General features: G+C 43.0%; 1 protein-coding gene across 1 annotated transcript in view; it reads right to left on the reverse strand.

The window, feature by feature from the left end:
- Nucleotides 1-14,941: 14,941 nt before the first annotated feature.
- Nucleotides 14,942-25,637, reverse strand: part of LOC126481124 (uncharacterized) — a 102,302-nt gene continuing 91,606 nt past the window's right edge. Inside the window, exon 10 of the mRNA XM_050104661.1 lies at nucleotides 14,942-16,131. Within this exon, the coding sequence (XP_049960618.1) occupies nucleotides 15,936-16,131 (196 nt within the window). The 3' untranslated portion in view covers nucleotides 14,942-15,935. The remainder of the gene's footprint in view (nucleotides 16,132-25,637) is intronic.

Below are 25,637 nucleotides of genomic sequence, written 5' to 3' on the forward strand. Positions count from 1 at the left end.
CTTACCAGCCACAGTTTTAGAGTTTTTAGCATGGGAAGGGGTATGACATGTAACCACATCAAAATATATCTATAATCCAATCTGTGTGAGAGTTATGAAAGAGATTGGCTGATGATGTAGAACATGTTGCTCTGACCAATACTGCATGGGCACAAATGATACCAGAATCCCCCCTCCATATGACCACTGGATTATCACCAGTAGAGATAACACATAAGAAATTTATAGGTAAGGGATTCTGTCTTTTGGGGCTATCTTCTTTCTTTCTTCCATCTTAACCAATCTATTTTTACTTTCCTTTCTTCCTTCTCTGCCAGGAGCACCAGTTCTATTGTTCCCTCTGTCCATATTCATAAGTTTCTATTGGTGAAATCCTTCTCTTTCCCATAAGTTTCTATCACAAGCCAAGGAGAGCAACACTTGTGTGACAATATAACTTGGACACAGGGATGTAATTTTCGCACACCATACACATGCTCAGCATGACAGGCATGTCACGCTTTTTGGGGGAAGATAACAGGAAATACTGCTCATGTGCAGTGCAACAGTCTGAAGTATTATGTGCTAACACTAGCCTAACGAGCAGAGATAACATTGCCATCTAGTAAGAAATTGATTAATTTCTAGTGCAAATACATAATAAATAAAACAATATTGTTTCATCAGGTCTAAACAGATAAATGGTGCTAGGCAAATAACATGAGTAGCAGACATGAAAATTAGATTGTATTTATGAACAATGTTCCACTAATGTCAAAAGTTAAATCACCTGGATATATATTACAATATAAATGTCTTATAAAATGAGTGACATCAGAGGAAAGAAAACAATTATCTGAAATACCCTAGCAGGTTTGTCATCATAAAATCCATCAATTCTTCAAAGGATGAAGTGACAATTTCAGCCCTCGCTTTGTATACCTTGTGGAATTTTTAATAATAAAATGAGCTTTGTGTGTTAGCTTGGAATAATTTTAAGTACATCATAGCAGATCTAAATGATCCCGAGAAAAGGAACTGAACATGGCAATATCGGTACCCAAGGTTTTACGCTGGCAGAGATGTGCTTTTGTACATCAATAAACATATAGGTAAAAGAAATTTTGTATAAAGAGTATCGTGCGGTAAATTTTACAACTGGGATAAAGAGACACCAAGAGTGAAGATACCCCTACCTGTCAGACAGAAAGAAATTAAAGTGAGGTACTGTGCAGACAATACTTACATTTTAGCAGTTGCAATTTTTTCCATGTCAAATATTCCCTACCTAGGAGCCTTAGCATATGAGGCAAATGTTTGTCAGATGAAAGCCAATCAAGTTTGCTTTAAATATGTACTTTAACTATTGTGAGTGTTTGTTATCTTTGAGATTGGATGCAATGAATTGATGTAGGACAAGGATGCCTTTTAGACAACAGAAACACCATTATCAACAGCTCAGTAAGTTTGAATGAGGCCATGTAATAGGGCTATGAGACGCTGGATTTTCCTTCCATGGTATTGTAGAAAGACTTGGCAGGAATGTAGCCACTGTACACGATTGCTGACAGTGATGGTCACAAGAAAATACACTCACAAGAGGATTGAGGCTCTGCATGGCCATGTGGCACTACTGAGAGAGAATACTATCTTGCTTGGTGTATGACTGTGGTGCACTGTATTGTGTCTGCAGCAGCAATTTGAGCAGCAGTTGGCACCAGAGACACAATGAACTGTTAAAAATCAGTTACTAATTATGCTTATCCATTACAGATATTTTAGAACTGTGACGGTATATTGAATGTAAATAAGTTATACAAAACTGCAACCAGTCACTATTTTGAATAATTATGTTTTATTCCATGAACTGGTTTTCGAACCTTTTCAGGTTCATCTTCAGATGGTTTCAGGAAGTTAGATCATTATTGCTAGCATAATGCTGGGTGCCGGCTTGCGACAGTACAGGCGGCTTTTTTCAGTTAGTGTCCATCTATCTGTCTCCATTTTGGTGTCCAGTTGTTATATCACTACACACACTTGCATACGAACTATATTAATTAACACTCTGACAGCAAGACTTTTCCAGCATCCAGTATGCGCTTTACAATCAGCTACTTCAAGAATAGCTCCAAGTCTGACGCCCTGTATTGTGCATTCCACTGAAACCATTGTTTTGCAACTAGAGTGATGTCGAGTGAGAGCTCATTGGAGCACAGAGAGGACATCTATTTTCTGATGAAAGATGGTTCTGCCTGGGTGCATTGATGGCTGTTTGTGGACTAGGAGTTGGTCAGGTCAGTGCCCACAACTGACATGTCTGCAGCCTAGATACACTGGACCTACACATGGACTCAGGGTCATCTAAATCATTAGGCTTATAATTTCCTAAAATCATGCCCTAAAATGAGGTCTATTCTGCCTGACATTTTGCCCAACACACCTGGAATAACTTTTTGATGTTTCGTCAGTAATCTCTGTTGTCACCCGACACTCCATCTTAAACTTTCAGCTTTCAAATATTTTCCGGTGTAGTCTGCAGGATGTTGACACATGAGCCAAGAATCTTGTGTTTTCAAACTGTATTCCGTGTTGTCCATTTTTGAGGCAATGCTCAGTTACGGGCGACTTGCCGAGCTCCCTTTGTTTAATGTGTCTCTTGTGCTTCTATGATCCACCACAGTGTGAATTGTCTGGCCTATATAGATGCTGCCACACTCGCAAGGGAGATCATACACACAGGGCACACACTGAGCTATCTCGTCTAACAGGGCACAAAATATCTCGTATCTTGAGGATGGGCCAAAATACTGCTCTCAATCCATGTCTCTGCAGCACACATCCTAACGTGCTGCTCATTGCCCCACAGTATAGCAAGGAAGTCGCCAGCTTGGCTTCTTCTGTCAATTCACATGGCGTCTTACTTCGGTGATACCTGAAAGCATTTGCAATTTTTCTTTTGCTGCAGCCAAATGCTTTCAGGTGTCACCGAAGACGGATGCCTTGTGAATCAGCAGAAGCCAAGCCAATGGCTTTCCTACCATACTGTGGGGCAATGAGCAGCAAGTTAGGATGTGTACCGCAGACACATGGATTGAGACCAGTGTTCCAGCCCATCCCCAAGATATGAGTTATGTTGTGGTCTGTTAAAAGGCGAAATAGCCCTTTGTGTGCCCAGTGTGTATTGGTGTCCCTTGCGAGTGCAGTAGCACCTATGTAGGCCAGACAATTTGCACAGTTGTGGAGCATTGTACCGGGCACAAGAGACATTAAGTAAAGGAAGCTCGACAAGTCAGCCGTAGCTGAGCATTGCCTCAAAAATGGACACAAAATACAGTTTGAGAACACAAGAGTCTTGGCTCATGCACCCACATACTGGGATTCAGTTATAAAGGAGGTGGCTGAGATTAGAATGAACAGCAACAATTTCAACAGAGACCAGGGATACACACTGAGTAGGGCTTGAGTTCGGGTTTTGGATGTCGAAAGGAAGCAACAGCAGAAGCTTAACACTTAGAGGGAGGCAGGAGGGCAGTTTCAAACGTGATGCCAGCTCCTCATGCCACCTGATATGATTCGGTCTCATGGTGGGCCAGAGCTGCTATGAGCTGTCCAACTCGCTATCCGCACACGCATAATTTCGATCCTCCCTAATTGGTGCCAACGACCATAATCATAGGTATATAAGTGGGAAACAGAGCCAGTCCCATCAGTCAGTAGTTTTACTCTGACGACAATAGCAGAGCTAGCCATCAAAAGCTATTTGAATTGACATGACTTTAAAACCAAGAAGATTTTATACAAGAAATTCATTGTCAACAGGTTCTCACAAAGCAGACAGTTCACGTTAGAACAAGAACTTCATGTCACATCTAAGCCAGTTTGTCTGAAAGAGCTTATCATAAATCTTTTAATACGTTGGCCGTCACACACAGAGTGATGGATGTTTCATCGCCATGCCGAGCCAGGGCACCAGGTGTAAAGGCTCTGCTATGGTCGGTGGTGGCCACATGGCATCAGGTGCATGGCAGTCAACGTGTAGATAGTGTCAACTATGGTTTACTCTTTTCTGCAAGCTCTATGAGTGACACCATGTTTTCTGTTCTGAAATGTTCACCATTTTCTTTTTCCCAAATAACTTGCACTTACCAGTCTAGACACCTTCCCATCAACATTACATAGATCACTGACAGTATCACAGAGTAAACAGTTCTGTCTTTGTTTACACGAACATATTTTAAACAAAAATTCATTTAATAGCTGAAATTAAGTACACACTAAACAAATAGAAGAAAACTCTAACATCACAAGCACAGTGAAGTGATTTCTGTTCACATAACAGACTGTATGGGGAACACTGTTGTTTAGCGAGTAGTATTGGTGGTGGACAAAGTGGCCTTACTCTGAAGAATGCTACAATTGTCATACAGGATGACTAAGAATCAATTTTCTCTCCAGCCATGTACAGAAATTTTATGTAAATTCTATCTACATGCGTCTCTTATTAGTATTATTAGTAACTCATATCTGTGTTCCTTCTAGTTTCATACAATTTGTAGAGAATAAACATCCTCCTAGCGTTTGTGCACAGCACTGCCACAGATTTATAAGGTACACTGCGAAAGGGTCAGTACAGGGTGTACATAAAGTTCGTGAACACTTTCAACTATTTATTGCACAAGAACTAAACATTGTACAGATGTCATACATATTGCATTTTGAAGAGAAACTCTTAAAGTTTATTTTACAAACATTCAATATGCGAGCCATGAGTGACCTGGCAGACGTCGATACAGTAATGAATGTGTCTCGTACGCGCTCCACATTCACTTCACTCACACTGGGACGTCTGCTTCTCTCTGCCGCGCACATGCAACCCGTCGTAGCGAATTTGTTGTGCCAGTGGTAAATGGCCTTCCTTGTTGGTGGCTTCTTACCGTACTTGGTTCTAAAGGTCCGTTGAACAGCGGAGCACACTTGTTTTTGTTGAACTTCAACACACACAAAGCTCACTCCGCACCTGAACTCGCAATGTTTGCAACTAGTGCTGACTATCAGCAAATTACCAAACTACCATGTGGTGGTATACACGGGGAAACAAAAAACAACAACAACAACTTCAGGGTTTCTCTTCAAAATGACATGTATGATACCTGTACAATGTTTCGTTCTTGTACAATAAATAATTGCAAGTGTCCCCGGACCTGTACAATCTTAAGAAACACCATATAGTTGCTTCTTGTGGTATAGTGGGGTAGAGGAATGGAGACCAACTCGTTCTTCAGTTTGGAGAAGCACAAAGGAGGAAGGTGCCTGACCACAATCTGGTGACCTGCCTTCCCGCATACTTCTACTTTCCAGCCTGTTAGAACAATATTTATACCTTAACATGCCCTATTACACTTACACATGATATGTTTAATATTTATTCTTAACCCATTTCAATTAACAATAAACAATTTTGTACCCTTAAAAACCTATTTTTAGTAATTCATAAATTTTCAAATCCCCGGCATTGGATCCTAGAGAAGAAACTGAACAAGTGTGAGTAGGACTCACACTCAGAGTTTTGTACACTATATTGTAGATAAAAATTATAATAATACTAATAATAATAATGACAATGATGATGATCTGATGTGGGTCAGTAGCCTGGTGCAAGTCTTTCTGTTGGATATCACTTCAGCAACTTGCATGTCCCTAACCTGCCCCAGCTATCCAACCAGGGAAATGAGACCTATAGTTTAATGAGAAATGTGAACCATGTTTCTTGTGACTCCTTACATCACTGAGGGGTGAAGGCTAGGTTAAAACGAAGACTGAAAATTACGTGTCCGATGAATTCAATACCGAGACCTCTCATTTTCCAGGCATGAGCTTTGCCACTAAACTCCCGGGTCCACCCTTAATGTATATAGTTCATTTATAAGTCTTGAGGGAGCTTGCAAGTATCAAAATATGCAACATATATGATCATATCTTTTGATTACATTGACTTAGAAACTCAAAATTTCTACATCACAAGGGGACCATAGGACTCAGTACATGATAAATTTCAAGTTGATACCTATACTCCTTCCTGAGAGAAAGGGATCTTAACAAAAAAAAAGAGAGAGAGAGAGAGAGAGAGAGAGAGAGAGAGAGAGAGAGAGAGACTGATGATGAATAGCAAAGAAATATTTATTTGTAGGATATAACTACAAATTAATTTTTGGATTTTTTACTTTATTTTTACTGTGAGACCTGTTTTTTTAAATCCATTTTCACGATTGACGAACGAGTTCGCGAACAAACACAGCAAATTGCACTACAGAAGTACTCTATGCTTTCAGGTGAGAGGCTTTTCCGCATCAGTTACACAGTCCAGATCTTGCACCAGCAACTACCATCTGTTTGCAGCAGTCAAGACTTGGCTCACAACACAACTGTTAGCCGACAACACGGGACTGTGGGAGGGAATGACTAACTGGTTGAAGTCTCACGTAGCAGAATTTTATGAGAATAGAATTTAAAAGCTTCTACGTCGCTACGAGAAGTGCCTAAATTTGTGTGGATGCTTTGGCAAAAAGTAGTATGTGTGTGTTGCTTCCAAATGAATGAAACATTTTTCTCCTATACTTTTTTTTAACAAAGAAACAATCTATGTGGATAGCCCTCGTGTTACCAAATACATTCTATCAAAGTTGTCGTTTCTTGAAGTTCTACTTGCTGTAGATTCCTCACAGTCCATTGCCATCAGCATTACCAACATAGTCACTGTCACTGCAATCACTATTGGTTGTATCCACAAATGTGTCATCTCAGTCACAAAACTGATAATGGTGAATCAACGAAACCAAAAGCCAAGTCTTCTAAGATCCTCAGTGAAACCAGTTGTTTACATTATCATGGCATCCCACTGGTTGACTGTAGTGCATCCATTTGAGCTGAAGCCCCTTATGCTCATGTTACATGTTAATGAAAGTCTACAGATCATACTGAAATATAAATTAGCAACAAGCTTTGTAATGGATGTAGAACGATGCTGAAATTTCATGAGAGTTAATAAATCTGCCGTCGAAGTTAAAGTTACGAAAAATAAAATTCAAAACATTCAAATAGATATTGTACTGATCTGCCATACATCAGTGTCCACTGGGTCAAGAAATAAATATTAATACACAGTCTTGCCCGATATACTGTAGTAAAAAGAGTGGTAGGTGTGACCGCCGACAGGCACACAGCATCAGACATTAACTCCTATGTCTGTCAGTGGCCTCATTGCAGTCAACGTCACAATACAGATGATATATTTTTGGCTGCACACATCTCTTACATGCAAGATGTAGACATTGGAAACTTTTTGTTTCTAGATTTATATTTATGAATGCTATAATTATTTTCAAATTCCCAGCTGTAAAAGCAAACATATCAAAAGTAAATGCATTGTGAGCCTATTGCTCGTATGCCACATATTTTTAACAGTTGCCTGCATGATGTCCCAAGATGGACACTAGATATTAATTTTACAATAAGTTTCTGTATAATGAATTCTTTGAATCTAGAGAGTGGTTATAATTAAACCTTCATTACTCAAGATGGCCCCCATGAAAAACAAGTAATCATATAACAATGAAACTTTGTGGAAACCATTTGCAAGGACACATACGATAAGCATAACGAATAAACTATGGGAAGAAATACATTTTAATTTCCAAATGAAAGGGTAATATTTGTTAATTGCCTACCATGTTTAAGTTTCAAGTTACAAATGTTGCTCCAAGAGATGACCATCAGCACCGACCAAAGCCTAAAACTGCACCAGATACCATTTCACAATTGTTCACAGCACTTTTCGAATGGTTGACCAAAGAATGTTTCGCTGTTGCTACACAGCTCCTGCACTGTTTGAAAAATGCATATTGCGTTCAGTATTCTCAGGAATGGCAACAGTAACTTCAACTGTTTGAGGTGCAATTGGTCTTAGGCCTTCCTCCAGGAGCAGGTCCCAAATCACCCGTTAATTTGAACTTCCGAACCGTGTTCTTCCCTCTGACCTCTCTGTATTCCTTTAATGCGTTGATATTTGTGAACAGCAACAACACTATTGCTTTTGTTTTGATGAAACAGCTTTACAAGTAAAGTCCAGCTCATCTTGTTCAAACCCATGTTGACTGCATCTGTAATGCACACTGATGCTCGTTTCAATCCTGTGTTACCACAGCAGTACCGGCAGCTAATGACAAGTCGTGGCACTAACACTGCTAACAACGCAAATCCTGTGTTGTGCAGGCTGATCACCATTCCTGTACAGGTTGGTTCGTTTAAAGGTGGGAGAAGGTACCAAACTACGAGGTCATTGGTCTCTTGTTCTTAATAAAATAATGTCACAAGTGTGGGAATAAAATGGACGAAACATATAACACAAAACGGAAAGAAAGGAAAAGCCACAAGAACGAAGGGAAGGCAACTAACACTAAAAGGAACAAAAGAGTACAAGAAAACAACAGAGACACTAGAAACAGAAGAGAGTAAAACATGAAAGCAGATTACAGTGGCTGGCCAACCACGAGAATAAAAAGGGAAAGCCAGCCACCCTGCAACACATTAAAACCTCCACCCTAAAAGCACTAGGGTGGAGGACACAGAGGGACAAAGAACATGCGCTAAAAACTACATAGAAGTATAAAACTATCATGGATAAAACCCACTATCATGGATAAAACCCACTATCATGGATAAAACCCACTATCATAGATAAAACCCACTATCATAGATAAAACCCACTATCATAGATAAAACCCACTATCATAGATAAAACCCACTATCATAGATAAAACCCACTATCATAGATAAAACATAAAACTAAAGCCGCTGTAGGGGCATTGTCGCCCAACACCAAACGCAGGGTGCTGGGAAAGTTAAAAGTCTGCCGCAGAGCGGCTAAAAGTGGGCAGTCCAGCAAGAGGTGGACGACTGTCATTTGGGAGCCACAAGGACACTGAGGTGGATCCTCACAACAGAGTAGGTAACCATGCGTTAGCCATGTATGGTCAATGCGGAGCTGGCAGAGGACAACTGATTCCCTGCGAGAGGCCTGCATGGAAGACTTCCACACATTCATAGTCTCCTTAATGACACGCAGTTTGTTGTGCGTGCTGTTATGCCATTCTGTCTCGCAAAGCCGGAAAACCCTGTGGTGTAAGACAGAACGCAGGTCAGCTTCGGAGATGCCTATCTCCAGAAGCAGTTTCCGCATCTCCTGTCTGGCCAGCCTGTCTGCAAGTTTGTTGCCAGGGATTCCAATTCCAACATGTCCTTGGGTCCACACAAACGCCACGGAACGGCGGGACTGTTCCAGGGCATAGATGGACTCCTGAATGGATGCTACCAGAGGGTGGCAAGGGTAGCACTGGTTGATAGCTAGTAGGCTGCTCAATGAGTCAATACACAGGAGAAATGACTCGCCAGGGCATAAGCGGATGTACTCAAGAGCACGAGATATGGCCGCTAGCTCTGCAGTAAAAACACTGCAGCCAACTGGCAAGGAGTATTGCTCAATATATCCTCCACGAACACATGCGAAGCCTACTTTACCATCAGCCATTGAGCCGTCGGCGTAAACCACTTCAGAGCCCCGGAACACGTCAAGAATCAAGAGGAAGCAGCAGTGGAGAGCGGCGGGGTTAACGGAATCCTTAGGACCATGCAAAAGTTCCAGACGAAGCTGCGGCTGAGGCATACACCATGGAGGCGTACATGAACGGACCGCAAGTAGAGGTGGTAAAGGGAAGGACTCCAGTTCGGAGAGAAGGGACCACCCGTAAACTGCAATAAAAAAAAATGGTTCAAATGGTTCTGAGCACTATGCGACTTAACTGCTGAGGTCATCAGTCGCCTAGAACTTAGAACTAATTAAACCTAACTAACCTAAGGACATCACACACATCCATGCCCGAGGCAGGATTCGAACCTGCGACCGTAGCGGTCACGCGGTTCCAGACTGAAGCGCCTTTAACCGCACGGCCACACCGGCCGGCTTAACTGCAATCGTTAGCCCCAATCTGGGCCACCGATGCAGGAGGGACTACTGCAAGTGGGAAAAGAAGATGGTAATTCGGACGCTCAGGGGAACTATGAATGTGTGCTGCATAACTGGCGAGCAGTTGCACAAGTCTGATCTGCAATGGAGGGACACCAGCCTCCACCAGTACGCTGGTCACCGGACTCTTCCTGAAAGCTCCTGTCGCTAATCGAACTCCACAGTGGTGCGCAGGGTCGAGTAAATGCAATGCTGAAGGTGCTGCCAAACCATAAACCAAATTCCCATAGTCAATTCAGGATTGGACAAGGGCTCTGTACAGCTGGAGCAGCATACAGCGATCTGTACCCCAATTGGTGTTCTCAGGCAATGGAGGTCATTGAGGTGCTCCCAGCACTTCTGCTTAAGCTGACGAAGATGAGGGTGCCAAGTCAATCGAGCATCGAAAACCAGTCCTAGGAATTGATATGTCTCCACTACAGTGAGTGGATCGTCATTAAGGTGAAGTGCAGGTTCCGGATGAACAGTACGGCACTGGCGGAAATGCATGACACACGACTTTGCAGCTGAAAACTGGAAGATGTGGGCTAGAGCCCATGACTGCGCTTTGTGGATGGCTCCCTTGAGGGCCGCTCAGCAACAGTACTGGAGCAGCAGTAAGAAATGCAGAAGTCAACTGCATACAGAGAAGGTGAGACAGATGGCCCACCAGCTGCTGCTAGACTGTTAATGGCCACTAACAATAGTGACACAATACTGAGCCCTGCGGGACTCCATTCTCCTGGATATGGCTGGAACTATGGGAGTCACCAACTTGGACACGGAAAGTACAGAGCGACAGGAAGTTTTGGATAAAATTCAGGAGTGGTCCCCGGAGACCCCACTCATACAATGTGGCAAGGATATGATGTCGCCAAGTCATGTCGTATGCTTTACGTAAAGTCAAAAAAGATGGCAATCAGGTGTTGCCATCTGCAAAAGGCTGTTCGGATGGCAGACTCAATGGACACAAGATTATCAGTGGTAGATCGACCCTGGCGGAAGCCACCCTGACATGGAGGCAGCAAGCCACGTGACTCCAGGGCCCAATCCAACCGCCGACATAACACACGTTCCAGGAGCTTACAAAGAACGTTGGTGAGGCTGATGGGCCGATAGCTATCCACATCAAGCACGCTTTTACCGGGTTTGAGCACCGGAATAATGGTGCTCTCCCACCATTGCGATGGAAAGTCGCCATCACACCAGATCCGGTTGAAGATGATGAGAAGATGTCGCTTGTTGTCAGATGAGAGATGTTTAATCATCTGGCTGTGGATGCGATCAGGTCCAGGAGATGGGTCGGGGCAATGTGCAACGGCACTGAGGAGCTCCCACTCTGTAAATAGGGCGTTATAGGATTCACTGCAGCGTGTAGTCAATGAGAGGACATTCCCTTCCAGCCACCGTTTGAGTGTGCGAAAGGCTGGGGGGGTAATTTTCTGGCACAGTGTCTCAAGCAAAGTGCTCTGAAAAGTGCTCGGCAATCGCGTTTGCATCGGTACTTAACTTACCACTACGGCAACACCAGGGACAGCTGTTGGTGCCTGGTACCCGAAAAGACGTTTGATCTTTGCTCAGATTTGGGAGGGTGACGTGTGGCACCCAATGGTGGAGACGTATCTCTCCCAACACTCCTCCTTCCATTGTTTGATAAGGTAGCAAAGACGGGCACGGAGCGGTTTAAAGGCTATGAGGTGCTCCAAGGAAGTGTGCCACTTATGCCGCTTAGAGCTCACCGACACACCTTAATTGCTTCAGTGACTTCCGGTGACCACCAAGGGACTGCCTTACGCCTCGGGCACCCCCAAGGGGTTATGGGCATTAAAATCTCCCAGAAGTAGGAAAGGTTTAGGGAGGTGATCAATCAGTGCAACTAATACATTCAGGGGTACTTGGAGGAAGATATACACTGCAGACAGTTATTTCCTGTGGCGTCCTTATTCTGACAGCCACAGCTTCAAAAGGGGCTTGAAGGGGCACAAGCTCACTACAGACCGAGTTTAGGACATAAACGCAAACTCCACCTGACACACTATTACAGTCGCTACGGTTCCTGTAATATCCCTTATAGCCGCGGAGGGCAGGGATACGCATTGCTGGGAACCAGGTTTCCTCGAGGACAATGCAGATAGCAGGTGTAAAGCGTAACAGCTGCCACAGCTCAGCCAGGTGGTGGTGTTGGGGGTGGGGGTGGGGGGGAAATCACCACAATTCCACTGGACGATGACATCGTGAGACTGGGAAGGCATGGAACATTCAATGGGGCAGTTTACACCTCAGTCACCTGTTGCCACCGATTTGTTGCCTGTGCATTCTATATCCGTTGTTTCTGACAATCTGGCGAGATCTAAGCCCTCAGTGGACACCAAAATCTCCACCCCATCCTCAGCTGCAGAGCTTGTAGGTAGCGGTGGTGTGGGTGCCACCAAACTTTCCTTGGTCTTAGGTGTTTTCTTTTTGGATTTTTCTTGCTGCTCCTTGTGTTTCCCTGGCTGGGAGGACTTCACTGGCTCAGTTTCCAGGACTGAGGACGAGTGTAATGCCCTATGACCAGCTGCTTTTGGGCTCTTCAGCCACTGGCAGGTGTCACCTTTCCCACTAGAAGAAACCTGGGAAGGAAGTGATCCAAGGGACCCCTTCCTAGCAAGAGAATCTAAAGAAGAGTTATGCTTTTCCGGCTTAGAAGTGGGGATGGACGTCCCTGATGGTTGGCCAGGTGTTGCTCCTGAAGTAGGTGGTGCAGGAACTACAGGGAGGGAAATGCCCCCACCATCAAGGGGGCAGGTGTAGTCTTCCAGCTCTGAGATGTGACCTGGGTTGGCGGAGCTGATTGTGCAAGAACTGTTGAAGCAGCGGCAAAAGATGATGTCATACACACAGGATCCAGGCCTTCAAATTTTTTGACACAGATGGGAGGTGGGGCATATGGAGTATTGGGATGTGATGGGCGTCCCCAATCTCGGCATGTGACGCTGGAAGTACAACGGGAAGACATATGGCCGAACATCCAGCACTTAAAGCACCACATCGGGGGAGGGATATAGGGCTTTACATCACACTAGTAGACCATCACCTTGACCTCGGGCAATGTATCATCCTCAAAGGCCAAGATAAAGGCACCAGTGGCAACCTGATTATCCTTCGGACCCCGGTGGACACGCCGGACAAAATGTACACCTCGTCGCTCTAATTTGGCGCACAGCTCATCGTCAAACTGCGAAAGAAGGTCTCTGTAAAATATGATACCCTGGATCATATTTAAGCTTTTATGGGGAGTGATGGTTACAGAAACATCCCCCAGCTTGTCACAAGCGAGTAACTTCTGTGACTGGGCAGAGGATGTTTTGATCAAGACTGACCTAGATCTCATTTTGGACAAGGCCTCCATCTCCCTGAAAGTGTCCTCTAAATGCTCAATAAAAAACTGAGGCTTCATCATGAAAGATTCCCCATTAGCTCTCGAACATACAAGGTACTGGGGCGAATAAGATCCACTGCCATCCTTAGCCTGACTTTCCTCGCATGGTGTGGCCAGGGAGGGGAACGATTTGGAGTCTTATTTCTGTGCGTTGAATTGAGCTCGTGATCACTTAGAGACTGCTGGTGTTTCACCACCAGCAAGAGATGGACTATGCTTCATTACGTGTCATCTGCCCCAATGCCACCCACTTGGGCCAGGGGCTCTCCCCGTGGGCACCACCAAGCCGCAGCAAAAGCCACCTGGCAGAATGGCCATTGACGGGGGTCCCGATGCCCCAGGGGGATGGGCATCTACCCCTTAGCATACATGGGGAGTTAACAGCACAGGCATCAGCAGAGCGATCCCTGTGTGGTCAGGGGGCTACAACCAACAGGGTATATGGCAGTCCCACCACAATGGACTGGCTATCGTGCTGGATATTGGGTGCAAAGAAGTCCATGGTCATCGTCGACGCAGAAATCGACACTGCATGGTGGAAAACACACCCAGGAAGTTGTCCTCGCCCAAGAGATGGAGATGGGCAGGACTGCAATGTGATGATGAGAAAGTGGGCTGAAGATCTCAATGCACAATGGACACGATGAATCTTGTAAGGTGCCCTTCCCCAATTGGCTCACTCTTTGGGATAACTTTGAAGAATGGAGGTCAAACCCTATAGGGGACCATCACATAAAGGCCGGAACATGTGGCACTCCTTATAGTCACCTTGTACGACAGGCAGGAATACCTCAGGTCTATTCTAACCAGCAAACCGTGACAAGACGCCTCAGACTGCACGGCTACCCCGCGTTGCGCCACAGGCTGAAAGTGTTATGTTGTTGTGTATCTATGGTCCCAGTAACGGTGTTATCTAGTGGCAACCACCTCACGCAGATCACAACCACCAAGCTACAAATGTAGGAATTGACGCTCTCTAGTGGCCAGACACTTAACTTTTAGCACTGAAAAGGATATAAGATAGATATGTTTTTAAGTTGCTGCAGTATACTAGGACTTTGAAGTTTCTGTCAAAATAATAAGAGCAAGATAACTTCTGAATTTTATGTTAAAGGGTTAATAAATAATATTGAGCATTATTATGGTATATTTGCAGAAGAAGTGCAGTAAGATAGATAGATATAGAATCACTGTTTTGTTATCTTTCTACCTGCTCAGCCACTGCTTGAAAACTATGCAAACATGACTGGCTTTTGCTTAGTCCAATGACAATGTACCACAAAAATACTGTATTTCTGAATGCTTGACCACCTGGAGCTTACACTTTTATTGCTTCCTATTCAGGCCAAGCTCTGCATATAACAAATTTGAACAAATCGGTGATGACAAGTAAGTGCAGTCCTCACATTAATATTTTTCTTCATATTTCTGTGCATGCCCACTAAAGGGTTAAGTATATATTATGTAACTCAAAAATTAAAAAATCAAGTGACTGTCATTTTTAATGAGTCATTATCAGAAAACAGATTTACAGTAGTACAAGTACAGATAATGTTACAAGCCTCTTTACATACTATATGAAATTAGTGTTTTAAATACATGAAAATTATATTACATACTGACCATTTTAGCAACTATGAATTGTCAATCTTTGTTTGATTAACATTTACAATCGATAACCTAAGCTGAAAAGTAACTATCGTAAGTTAATTTGATACAGAAGTAAAGCAATGGTTACAACGCTTCACAAAACAGTTATTGAAGATGAATTTTTACAGGTAATGTTTTTGTATTTCCAAGTACTCCATAGTGTTCGGCCCATAAAACAATATTGACATTTGCATCCATATTAGAGATGTAGTCATTAAAAAATGGCAACAAAATTCTAACATAAAATTATTTCCACATTCACAATACACAACATTAGCAAAACTAAATTACTTCTATAAAACTGAAGTAACACTATTTACAACATTAATAATATTCCCATCTAAAGCAAGTAACAAAAACAAAGTACACACACATTCAGATTACAGTTAAGTTATCTCCATACATTCTGAGAACTGACTGAATTTGTTCTCTTAACACAAACAGCACAAAATTTTTCTGAATATATTATTCTCATTAGCTGACAATTTCCCCAAGCCCACTTTCAGTCCACCATTGGGTCATTCTGTGTGAAATCAACCAATAATGTAAAGTTGAACCGCTATTTAGTGTTTGATTTTTGTAATTTTATTCTATTCCTGTAAACAAAAAAATTATCAGTATCTGGGCTGTCAGGAATCAGGCCATCGGTTGATTTCACACGGTCTGATCCATTACAATAGCATTTAAGCATTTTCATACTTGTTAAATTATGGTTTTCATGCATCTGATGCAGACATAACACATGATAAAAATAAAAATTTAAATATTTCATTACAAACATAAAAAAGCATATTGGGAGTTGGTCAAACTGTAAATCAGTATAAAAACTTAGACTTTAGGTGTTAATGCAGTATTTGATACAAAAACAACTGAATCACGAACATCAGGCTGCAATGTGTTCAAAGATCCAACACAAACTACCGATGAGGATTTGTACGGGTTATTTGATTTTCTGGTGCTTCGTCGTACTGGAGTTGCCACATAATGCAAAGATTTTGGCTCCACACCAAGGTCAGCACTCAGCCTGCAATATAAATAACTTTGTAAACAAACAAGACATTAACATGCTTAACAAGATGACAAATGTGTCCCTACAAGATAGACAATAAAATTGAAAATGTTACTCTATAAAAATAGATGCAATGTAAAAATTTAATACCCACAAACGTAAATCATATTTCTTCACTTGCTGAGAGAAACAAATGTAATGAAGAGAACATGCTACCAGCGATGACACTGAAGTAATTTTCAACACTAGTACTTGACCAAGTCGGCATATGGTTAATGAACACTATGTTGTGCATGAACACACTAAGGTAAATCCTGAACATCTACACTGGATGTGATGGAGAGATGAAACGAACTTTGAGAGTTTGAAACCAAAACATGAAGCTCTACATCCAAATGATGCCTCTCAGCAGCAGCAGCAGCAGCAATGTATATTTCAATATGAAAATTCCACTACTACTTCACATACAAAATTATTTAATTTTTACTATTAGCCCTCTAACTACTAATCAAATTATAAGTTCATCAACAGAAGACAAGTATATCACCTTGTGTACTCTCTTCAAATGAAGAATGCGACACAAGTAGTTATTCCACAACAGAGGTGCAAATTATGTAAATATCTCCATTCTTTTGACAGCTCATACAATTTAAATCTCTATTGTTACAGTACACCATTTGTTAACATCAGAAGACCAAAATTGCAATAATAGTGAAACAAATTATAACGGTAGGTGACCATGTTGTCATTTCTAAAACTCTGTTAAGTTCAACACTGATTGTATGAATTATTCTGTAATGGTTTAAGAGGGTGGTATTATAGATCACAACAGTATGGTTATCAGTGATCTTTCGGGATATAAGCATATGGGTTTAGTTAAAAAAAAATTTTATATATATATATATATATATATATATATATATATATATATATATATATATATATATATATATATATGCCTTTCCTCACATGCAGTACTACTGTCAATGCATAACAACCAGCTACAAGTGCTGGCTTATTCACCAACAATCATTAACACTCAAGGAGTTCAAAAGATCCAGCATGGGTAAAATATTACTATAACTAAGGGCTCACTTTCAGAGGATGTCATGTTTCCAAATAGAGAAGGAATTAGCATATTTCATTAAAATATAAGAGGTATTAGAGATAAGCTTATAGATGTTGACTCTGAAATTATTGGTATGCCTGAGGACCACTTAAATAATTTGACAATTCAGATGCTTCCTTTACCACGATACAGATTAGCTGGCTGTTTTTCAAGGAGTTACTTGCGGGTGGAGGAGTGGCTATATACGTTAAAAAAACTAAACTTCTAATCGTTGTTGTTTATAGGTCCCCTAACTCTGACTTCAGACCATTTCTGCTCAAGCTAGAGTGGGTTCTTCATTCACATTGTAAGAAGTACCAGAAATTGGTTGTATGTGGTGACTTCAATATAAATTTTATATATAACACAACAAAAAGAATGTTGGTAGATCTCCTAAATTCATATGATCTGATACAGATTGTGTTTTTTGCAACTACAATGCAGGGGAACAGTAGCACAGCCTTAGACAATATTTTTATTCATTCTTCATTACTAGATGGGCATTCTGTTAGTAAAAGGGTGAATCGCCTTTTGACCATGATGCACATATTTTAACACTAAAAGGCTTTTGTATTCAAACAAATGTCACATATAATTACAAACTATGTAGGAAAGTTAATCCAACAGCAATAGAGAGTTTTTTTAAACCTTGCCAAGGAACAAGAGTGGCAGGATGTTTATAGTGCCATTAGCATAGATGATAAATACAATGCTTTCCTTAACACATTTCTCATGCTCTTTGAGAGTTTCTTTTCATTAGAATGTTCTAAATGGGGTACTAGCAGTAATAGGCAGCCCGGGCAGCTGACTAATGGGATAAGGATATCATGTAGAACAAAGTGGGAATTATATCAAACTGTTAGAAGTAGTCACAATCAAGCTACAGTAGCCTATTACAAGCAGTATTGTAAGATACTTTAAAATGTTATTAGGAAGGCAAAGAGAATGTGGCAAGTAAATAGAATAGCTAATTCACAGGATAAAATTAAAACCATATGACCACTTGGGAAGGAACTGTCCGGTCAGCAGCACAATGTCGACGATATAAAGTCAGTTCGTAGTAAAAATATTTATGTTACTGATAAATCAGATATATGTACGATATTTAACAATAATTTTCTGCGCATTGCTGTTGGAATCATATAACTTTCTTGGCAAATGCCTTTCTGAGATTGATGTCTGAAATACTCCTCTGTGATACAGACAAGGGGGATTGAGTCAACAATTAAATCACTGAAGGCTAAGCTTGGTTGGTTGGTTTTGGGGTTTGATGGGGGCTAAACATTGAGGTCATCAGCCCCCTGTTCCAAACAGACATACTTGTAAAAGGCCTATACAGTAAAAGCGTAACCTCTGCACCCAGAGAGAGGGAACACCAAGGGGTACAGAGCTAAAATGAACACCGCAATAACACGAAATAGAGGACACTTAAAAGGAGCACAGCAAATAGTTGACTAGAGTAAAACAGACTACAGTGGTTGATGGATCTGGTAAAAGGTCAACCACTCACCAACAAACAAAGAACCTCCAGCTGGAAAGTGTTGATAGAGGTACGAACACAACTTGTTACCATAAAAGACACTATTTTGGTATCCACGTCACAATTAAAAGTTGCTGGAGTGGGTGTAGCTTGAGGAATCACGTGAGATCACCCACACTAGAATAAGTGAAAACCCAGCTGTACGGATAAAACATAAAACTGAGTCAGCTATAGAGGCATCGTCACCTAGAATTAAAGGAAGTGCAGCTGCTAAATTAAAGGACTGCCACAAGGGGGCTAAAAGGGGGCAGTCCATCAGAAGATCGACCACTGTCAGCTCTGCATCACATCGACACTTGGGCGGATTCTTACGGCGAAGGAGATAGCTGTGGGTCAACCGCGTATGTCCAATTTGGAGACGGCAGAGAACAACTGAGACCCTATGCGTGCTCCTCAAGGATGAGTTCCAAACGGCCGTGGACGACTTTACCATGCGGAGCTTATTTGGCGTGTTCAAGACAGACCATTCAGATTTCCACATATCGCAGACCTTGCGATGTAGGGCTGACCGGAGGTCTCTTTCCACGAGACCAAGCTCCAGGGGTGGCGAAATGGTGGCCTGCTTGGCCAACCGATCGGCACATTCGTTTCCTGGAATACCGATGTGGCCCGGGGTCCACACAAACGTCGCTAATGACCACACTCGGTAGAGCAAAAACAGCATCTTGAATACCGCACACCAAAGGGTCCCGAGAAAAACACTGGTCGAGTGCTTGCAATTCACTCACGGAGTCGCTGCAGATGACAAATGACTCCCCAGGGCAGGAGGAAAGGTGAGTGAGTGCACGATAAAGAGCAGCCAGCTCCGCAGTGAAAACACTGCTGCCACAAGGCAGGGAATGCTGCTCAACGTAGTCGCCGTGGATGATAGCAAACCCAGTGCATCCATCGACCACAGAACCATTGGTGTAGACTACATCTGCATCGCGATACGAGGCAAGAAGAGCAATGAATTGTTGACGAAGACTGGTAGGTGGAATGGAGGACAGAGTCGCAGGACAAATCCAAGCAAAGCCGCAAGTGAGGGAGGGACCAAGGAGGGGTACAAGAAGAGGACTGGAAGGATGGAGGAAGGGGAAAGGACTCTAGTGACGAGAGAAGGGAACGAATGCGGACCACGACCGGGAGACCCGACCTAGGCTGCCATCGTGGGGAGGGGAGTGCAGAAGATGGAAAAAGGAGCCTGTGGTTTGGGTGGTGAGGTGAGGCATGGACATGGGCGATGTATGACACAAGCAACTGTTGTCGGCAGAATCTTAGGGGAGGGATTCCAGCTTCTACAAGAAGGCTAGTCACCGGACTAGTGCGGAGGGCACCTGTCGCCCGTCTGACGCCACAATGGAGAATCGGGTCGAGGATCTGCAACTTTGAAGGTGCTGCTGAGTCGTACACCACGCTCCTGTAGTCAAGACGGGACTGGACTAAGGCCTTATACAGCTGTAGGAGGGTTGTTCTTGCAGCCCCCCAAATGGTGTGGCTGAGGCAGCGAAGGATGTTGAGGTGTCGCCAGCACCGTTGTTTAAGCTCGCGAAGGTGAGGTGTCCAAGTGAGCTGAGCATCAAACAGCATGCCAAGAAAGCGATGTGTTTCCTCAATACGAAGGAGTTCATTGGCAAAGTAGAGCTCTGGATGGTGGTGGACCGTTCGACGACGACAGAAATGCATCACTTGGGTCTTAGAGGCTGAGAACTGAAAACCATGGTTGGATGCCCAAAAATGTGCCTTACGGATAGCTCCCTGCAGCCACCGTTCAGCAACACTGATGCTTGGGGAACTGTAATAAAGGCAAAAGTCATCGGCATATAGAGAGGAACAGACCGATGAGCCCACCGCAGCCTCAAGACCATTAATCGCCACCAAAAAGAGGAGAACACTGAGAACCGAGCCCTGTGGGACATGGTTCTCCTGAATATGAGCAGGGCTAAAATACGTGCCAACTCCAACCCGAAAGGAGCGATTGGAGAGAAAATTCCGTAGAAAAATCGGAAGTGGACCCCTTAAGCCCCATTCGTGCAGCGTAGCAAGGATATGATGGCGTCAGGTGGTATCGTACGCCTTCCAAAGATCAAAGAAAACAGCAACGATGTTCTCGCTGAGTAAAAGCTGTACGAATAGCCGACTCTAGCGAGACTAAATTGTCTATTGCTGAGCGGCCCTGACGGAAGCCCCCCCTGTTGCTGGGCCAGGAGGCCCCGAGCTTCGAGGATCCACATGAGCCGCCGACTCACCATCCGTTCCAGGAGTTTGCAGATAACGTTGGTAAGGCTGATAGGGCGATAGCTACCAATCACCAGCGGATCTGCACCAGGTTTCAGCATCGGGGTGGTAACGCTATCCTGCCAACGAGTTGTGAAAACACCCTCCGTCCAGATGTGGTTAAACAGGGCGAGTAATTCACCCTGATAGTGCACCGAGAGATGGCGAAGAAACTGGTTGTGAACTCTGTCTGGACCTGGAGAGGTATCGGGGCAAGCTGTAAGTGCACTTTGGAACTCCCATTCACTAAACGGGGCGTTGTATAGTTCCTAACAGTGCGTACGAAACGACGACTGCATACGCTCAGCCTGCTCTTTAATGGCGCGGAATTCTGCGCTGTAGCCTGCTGTCGCAGAACTACGAGCGAAGTACCCTGCCAGATGTTCAGCGATGGCGAGTGGGTCAGTACAAAGTGTACCCCGAGGAGAAAGGCAAGAGACAGACGCATGAGGGCGAAAGCCGAAAATGCGCCGAACCCGCGACCACACCTGAAATGGGGAGGTGCCAGAACCTATGGTGGCAACATATCTTTCCCAGCAGTCTGTTTGCTCCACCAGATTAACTGCCGAGCCCGGGGCCGCAGCCTTTTAAAGGCAACCAGATTCTCTAGGGAACGATGACGCCGGTGTCGTTGCAGGGCTCACCAGCGGTCCTGGATAGCTTCTGCAATCTCTGGTGTCTACCAAGGGACTGACTTACACCTTAGGGTACTTTAAGAACAGGGGACAGTTGCCTCGGCAGCAGAAACAATGGCCATAGTGACCTCGTCCACTGCCAAATCAATGTCGCCAGGAAACGGAGCAATGGCCATAGTAGCTGAGGTGTAGGCTGCCCAATCAGCTCCACGAATAGACCATTGTGGCAGCTGGTCAGGAGGTTGGGATTGAAGAAGAGAAACCAGGATAGGAAAGTGGTTGCTACCACAGAGATGGTCGTGGACCCTCCAACTGAGGTATGGAAGAAGACCTGGGCTACTAAGAGAGAGGTCAATGGCCGAGTATGTGCCATGAGTCAAGCTAAAATATGTGGGAGCACCAGTGTTAAGGAGGCAAATGTCCTGCTGTGCCAAGAGAGCCTCAACGTGCCTACCCTGGCCCGAGATCTGGGCCCCACCCCATAAAGGATGGTGGGCATTTAAGTCCCCCAAAAGGAGGAATGGCGGGGGGAGCTGGGCGAACAAGGCAGCTAAGTCAGCAAGAGGGGCAACCACATCCGGGGGAAGGTAGAGGGAACAGATGGTAAGCTCCATTCCTGGCCGGATACTAACAGCCACAGCCTCGAGAGCTGTGTGAAGTGGCACTGGGGCATTAGGAACAGTGGCAAGAACATAAACGCAGACACCGCCAGACACCCTGTCGTATTCTACACTGTTCTTATAGTAAGCCCAGTAGCCACAGAGGGAGGGGGTCCACCGAACAGGAAACCAAGTTTCCTGTAGGGCCAGACAAGTCACAGGGAAGCGGTACAAAAGCTGTTTTAACTCAGCAAGGTTGTGGAAAAAACCACAGCAATTCCATTGAAGGATAATGGTATCCGACTGTGAAGACATGAAAGAACCTGGAGGGGATAGGTCACACCTTAGAAGCGTTCGCCGCCACCGATTGCGAAGTAGCCTGATCAACTTCCATAGGGGCTGCGGGTCAACCAACATCTAGCTCCTGAGTGGACGCTAGATGGAAGCCTAAGGACTCATGGTTATGATGGAGTGCCTAGCAGAATATTAAAGTACTGTGCTGCACATGTTAGCCCTGTACTTAGCCATATTTGTAATTTTTCCTTTAGGAGTGGTCAGTTTCCTGAATGATTAAAATACTCAGTAGTAAATTCGTTTTTTTAAAAAGGGAGAAAGGAATAATGTAGGTAATTTTAGACCTATTTCTATGCCATCAGTGTTTGCAAAAGTTCTGAAAAGGCTGTATACATAAGGATAATTGATCATCTTGTATCACATGATTTGCTATCAAATGTACAGTTTGGCTTTAGAAGTCTTTTAACAACTGCAAATATTCTCTTTTCTCTGTGAGGTACTGGATGGGTTCAACAAAAGGTTTCAAACACTAGGCATATTTTTTGATTTAACTAAGGTGTTTGTTTGTGTTGATCATAAACTATTGCTCCACAAGTTGGACCATTACGTAACATGGGGAGTAGCCCAGAACTTGTTCACCTCTTACTTTAGCAACAGACAGCAAAAGGTCATTATTCACAATATTGAGAATGGCTGTGATGTGAGGTCTGAGTGGGGTACACTCAAGTGAGGGATGCCCCAAGGGTCAGTGTTGGGGCCACTCCTGTTCCTTATTTATATAAATGATATGCTCTCTAGAATTACAAGTAACTCTAAAATGTTTCTCTTTGCTGATGACACTAGCTTGGTCATAAAGGATGTTGTGCAACATTGGCTTGGATTCAAATAGTGCAGTTCATGACCCAAGTTCATGGCTTGTAGAAAATAAATGCTAAATCACAGTAAGACTCAGTTTCTACAGTTTCTAATACACAATTCAACAAAACCTGACATTTTAATTTCACATAATGGGCATATGATTAGTAGATCTGAACAGTTCAAATTTCTAGGTTTTCAGATAGATAGTAAACTGTCGTGGAAAGCCCACGTTCAGGATCTTGTTCAAAGACTTAACACTGTCATTTTTACTATTCGAACAGTATCTGAAGTGAGTGATCGTTCGACACAAAAATTAGTCTACTTTGCTTATTTTCTTTTGCTTATGTCATATGGTATTATATTTTGGGGTAACTCTTCCGATTCTAAAAGGATATTGTTGGTCTCAGATAAACAGATGGTTTGGGCAATAATTAGTGGAACTTCACAAACCTCTTGTTGACCCCTGTTCACAAATCTGGGTATTTTGACATTGACCTCTCACTCTAATTCAAAAATCTTAGCAGTAATCCACGCGCTTTCAAATCCAAACCGAAGAGTTTCCTCATTGGTCACTCCCCCAATTCTGTCGAGGACTTCCTTGAAAAATTAAGCTGATTCTTCTTGTATTGTTGACTGTGTTAACGTAAACTTATGGATTGACTTTTTTCGAGTTCACGAACATTTTATTTTTATCTGTTATTACTTTTATGTTGTAATTTCACATACTGACTCATTCCATGACCTTGGAGATTTGCTCCTCAATTTGGTCCCACGGAACTTGATGTGTAAATAAAAAAATAAAATAAAAAACAACATATCAGCACTTTTCAAGGACTGCCAATGTCAACACTTAGGAGTGTTAAGAGGAGAACCCCTCAGGCCAGACCTGCAAGCAGAATTGACTCATTTCCATTGTCAACACTGAGTGTACTAATGTCTCAGGTTGGAAGCACTCCACAACATTATGGCTATGGAAATCAGAACATGTAATGACAGGAGTAACAGATAAACTAATCTTATTTCAGTTTCAGAGAGCACAACTAGTGCCATACTTCAAAATTTTAATACTGAAGCAGGCAAGAGCAGGACAGCATTCACCAACAAAATGCTGAGCAATCAACATTGATAAGACATAGCAACAAGAAACTGTAAGATCACAAAATCTGAAGCTAGACAGTGAGACGAGCATTCATCACTACAAAGGAGTCTTGTGACCTTAATGAAATGAGAATTCTGTGCAACAAAAATAGTTACAAATTTTCAATTAGGATGTTTAAGTAACACTTCATTTGTATAAATAAATGGACCGAAAACCAAATCATCTTAAAGATGAATGATACAAAGTAAGAAGCACACTTAACAGCCTCTTAAAGGGTAGGAATTATAGGATGAAATAACCAAATGAAAACCATCTGGAGGGAGCCTCCCTCACCCAAAACTATGGACCTTGCAGCAGTGGGGTGGCTTACATGCATGAATGATACAGCCAGCTGAGCTGTAAGTGGAACCACTTCAGAGGAGTGTCTGTGGACAGACCAAACTAACATAGTTCCTGAAGCCTCTTCAGTAGTTGTGGGGGCAAAACTCTGAATGATTGACAATATGGCTGTGAATATCAGCAAACTAAGGCAGTTACTTTTCCCAAATGACATGCAGCTCTATTGTATGGTTGAATGATGATGGCATCCATTTCAGTAAAATATTCCAGAGGTAAAATGAGTTCCTCCTTCAGATTGCTTGACAGGGACTACCCAGGAGGATGTCATCAGATTAAACACATCTGGTGCTCTAGAGGCTGGAGCATGGAATGTCTGCTCTCTTAATCAAAGACTGCTGGTTAGGTGAATACAGTGTAACATAAAATCAACGAGGGGGAACTCAGGAGTACGATTAATGAGTAATAAAATAGGAATGCAAGTCAAGCTTTCTTAATATTTTAGTAAATGCATTACTGTAGCCAAGACAGACACAGAAGCAGATTCATCACAGCAATACAAATAAATATACCTACTATCTCGAAAGATGGAGATTGCAAGAATGTATGGGGAGGTAAAAGAAATTCAGATAGTTATGGTAGAAAATAATTAAATTTATATCACTTCAACAGTAGAAAGAAGGAAGAATGAGAGAACATTAACTAGAGGGGGGGGGGGGGGGGGCATGTGGTAGAATTTTGCACAGAGCAAAATGTAATCATTGCTTACATCTAGTTTAAGAACAATTACAGATGG

The sequence above is a fragment of the Schistocerca serialis genome, chromosome 5, assembly GCF_023864345.2.
Source record: "Schistocerca serialis cubense isolate TAMUIC-IGC-003099 chromosome 5, iqSchSeri2.2, whole genome shotgun sequence".
Lineage (NCBI taxonomy): Eukaryota > Metazoa > Arthropoda > Insecta > Orthoptera > Acrididae > Schistocerca > Schistocerca serialis.